This window comes from Cucurbita moschata, unplaced genomic scaffold (genome assembly GCF_002738365.1).
Source record: "Cucurbita moschata cultivar Rifu unplaced genomic scaffold, Cmos_1.0 Cmo_Scf00003, whole genome shotgun sequence".
Classification (NCBI taxonomy): domain Eukaryota; kingdom Viridiplantae; phylum Streptophyta; class Magnoliopsida; order Cucurbitales; family Cucurbitaceae; genus Cucurbita; species Cucurbita moschata.
In genome coordinates this window covers 5,148,826-5,151,141 of record NW_019268519.1, presented here as the reverse complement: position 1 = coordinate 5,151,141, position 2,316 = coordinate 5,148,826, and the positions used below count along the sequence as shown (strand labels likewise).

Here is a 2,316-nt window from a genome sequence, read left to right as displayed (position 1 = left end):
TTATATACTTATTTTAGAAAAAAAAGTAGCATTTGATTTAGTAGGGGGTGGTTGAAGAAAGTGTTCTTGCTGAAATATTAATCAATAGAGTAGTGGAGTTTTGGGCATTCTAATTTTGTAATGTTTTCAATTTTTTTTTAAATTTAATTCCACTTAATAACTTTTTTAAAGATTATAAATTGATAAATAGAGGGTTGGATGAATGCAAATTTAGATATCAGAGGCATAAGAGTGAGTATCAACATCAAGTATGAAGTTGGGCGCTGTGGTTTGTTCTTCATCCATCTTTCTGTTCATTCTGCATGCAACAATCTGTGCATGGGGTTATGATCCAAGTCCTCTTCAAGACTTTTGTGTAGCCATTGATGATCCTGATCACTACAACTCTGCTGGTAATCTCTTAATTTTCACCGTTTTCTTTTCTCGTTCTCGTATATATCTATTTTTAGAGATGTCGAAAGGGTGGTAAAGAAATCGGGAAGCCGTCTGCGCTTTCTATTTTATTTCTCGTCTCCATGAAATTCTCAATATATTTTTGTAGAGATTAGGACGTGAATTCCTCGGAGAATTCGAAGGAATTGGGTTCTCTTGAGGATTTTTTTTTTCTCAATGGAGTTAGAGACATGTAATAAAGATTTAATCGAGTCTATTCAATTCTGTAGATGAAAAATGAATGCTTCTTTAATTTTTTTAGTCTTTGATTGTGTAATAAGTTCAATTAAAACATTTTGAACATCATGGTCTTTATCATGTTTCTTCGTTCATGCCTCGTTTAAATAGGTTGACAGCGATACGTAATAGGCTAAAGCAGACAATATCTATTAGTGGTGGTCTTGGGCTATTACAAATGATATTAGAGTTAGACACCGGGCGGTGTGCTAGTAAAGACGCTAGATTTTCAAGGGGGTGGTTTGTGAGATCCCACGTCGGTTAGGAAGGGGAATGAAACATTTCTTATAAAAGTGTGAAAACTTCTCTCTAATGGATGCGTTATAAAATCGTGAAGTTAACAAGGCCTCCAAAGGGGGTGGACCGTGAGGTTCCACGTTGGTTGGAGAGGGGAACGAAGCATCCCCAATAAGGGTGTGGAAACCTCTCTTAACAGCGACGTGTTATAAAACTGTGAGGTTGACAACGATATGTAACGGACAAAAATAGACAACATCTACTATTTACACTTATGAAAAGTTATTTTCGATGAAAATGTTATCAAATCCAACATATTTTAAACTTGTTTTTGGTTGAGTATAGTATTTGTGAACGGGAAGTTCTGCAAGGACCCGAAGCTAGTGAAAGCCGAAGACTTCTTATTCCAAGGACTCAACATTCCCGGAAGCACAAACAATCGACAAAACTCAAACGTGACACTAGTAAACGTCGACCGAATCCCCGGACTGAACACCCTCGGCATCTCTTTAGCTCGTATTGACTACGCTCCATACGGGTTAAACCCACCTCACACGCACCCACGAGGCACCGAAATTCTCGTGGTCGTGGAAGGCAGCCTCCTAGTCGGGTTCGTGACGTCGAATCCAGACAACAAGCTATTCACCAAAGTGCTATACAAAGGAGATGTGTTTGTGTTCCCCATTGGCCTGATTCACTTCCAATTCAACGTAGGACATGGCCCAGCCCTTGCCTTCGCTGGCCTCAGCAGCCAAAACCCAGGCACCATCACCATTGCCAACGCTGTGTTTGGATCTAAGCCGCCCATCTCGCTTGACGTTCTCACCAAGGCCTTCCAAGTTGACGAGAAGGTCATTGAGGCTCTCCAGATGCAGTTTGAGTAGGGGATATAGTTCCTATTTTGAACCAAATAAAATGGCCATTGAAATAAAAGTTGGTGTATAATGGATTATATATGTATTTTATGTATTGAACGATGATATCTATTCCTTTGCTCGGAGTATTAATTAGATTACGTAATGCATTGGCTATGACTTCCTTTGTTGTTTCGTTTTGATACTATGTGGGTATGAATTTGTATTTTAGATAACGAAGTTTGAGTTACTTTGATCAATGACGTTCTATAGTTAATTCATACGAAGGTTGACTTAGGGTTTTCGATTTATGAAAAGATTGAACCATGCATTGGGTTGTAGGTGTGCGAGATGTGTCACAATCGCACTCTTACGATAGCAGAATAGCCGTTGTGTGGTACTTGTTGTAACTCAATGAACAAGTCAGTCGTGAGAAATTCAGATTTCAAGGACAACGTTGGAGTATACTCGAGCTCGAGCACGTGAGTGAGAATATACGTTGAAAACAATTTGATAGAAAGTAATGTTATAAGCTAAAAGTGATTAGGCAACAACG

The 2,316-nt window shown here is 38.9% G+C and overlaps 1 protein-coding gene across 1 annotated transcript; it reads left to right on the top strand.

Moving 5' to 3' along the window:
* Positions 1 to 205: 205 nt before the first annotated feature.
* LOC111438149 (germin-like protein subfamily 1 member 13) lies at positions 206 to 1,940 on the top strand. The gene is made up of 2 exons (XM_023076102.1): positions 206 to 392; positions 1,252 to 1,940. The coding sequence occupies exons 1-2, from the start codon at positions 251 to 253 to the stop codon at positions 1,788 to 1,790; spliced, it is 681 nt and encodes a 226-aa protein (XP_022931870.1). The 5' UTR covers positions 206 to 250; the 3' UTR covers positions 1,791 to 1,940.
* The last annotated feature ends 376 nt before the right edge of the window (positions 1,941 to 2,316 follow it).

What these genes read in the sequence shown, in the direction of transcription:
- LOC111438149 (XM_023076102.1), top strand. Translation starts at nt 251, where the DNA reads ATGAAGTTGGGCGCTGTGGTTTGTTCTTCATCCATCTTTCTGTTCATT. An exon ending in TGATCACTACAACTCTGCTG is followed by an intron (nt 393 to 1,251) that starts GTAATCTCTTAA and finishes GGTTGAGTATAG; the next exon opens with TATTTGTGAACGGGAAGTTC.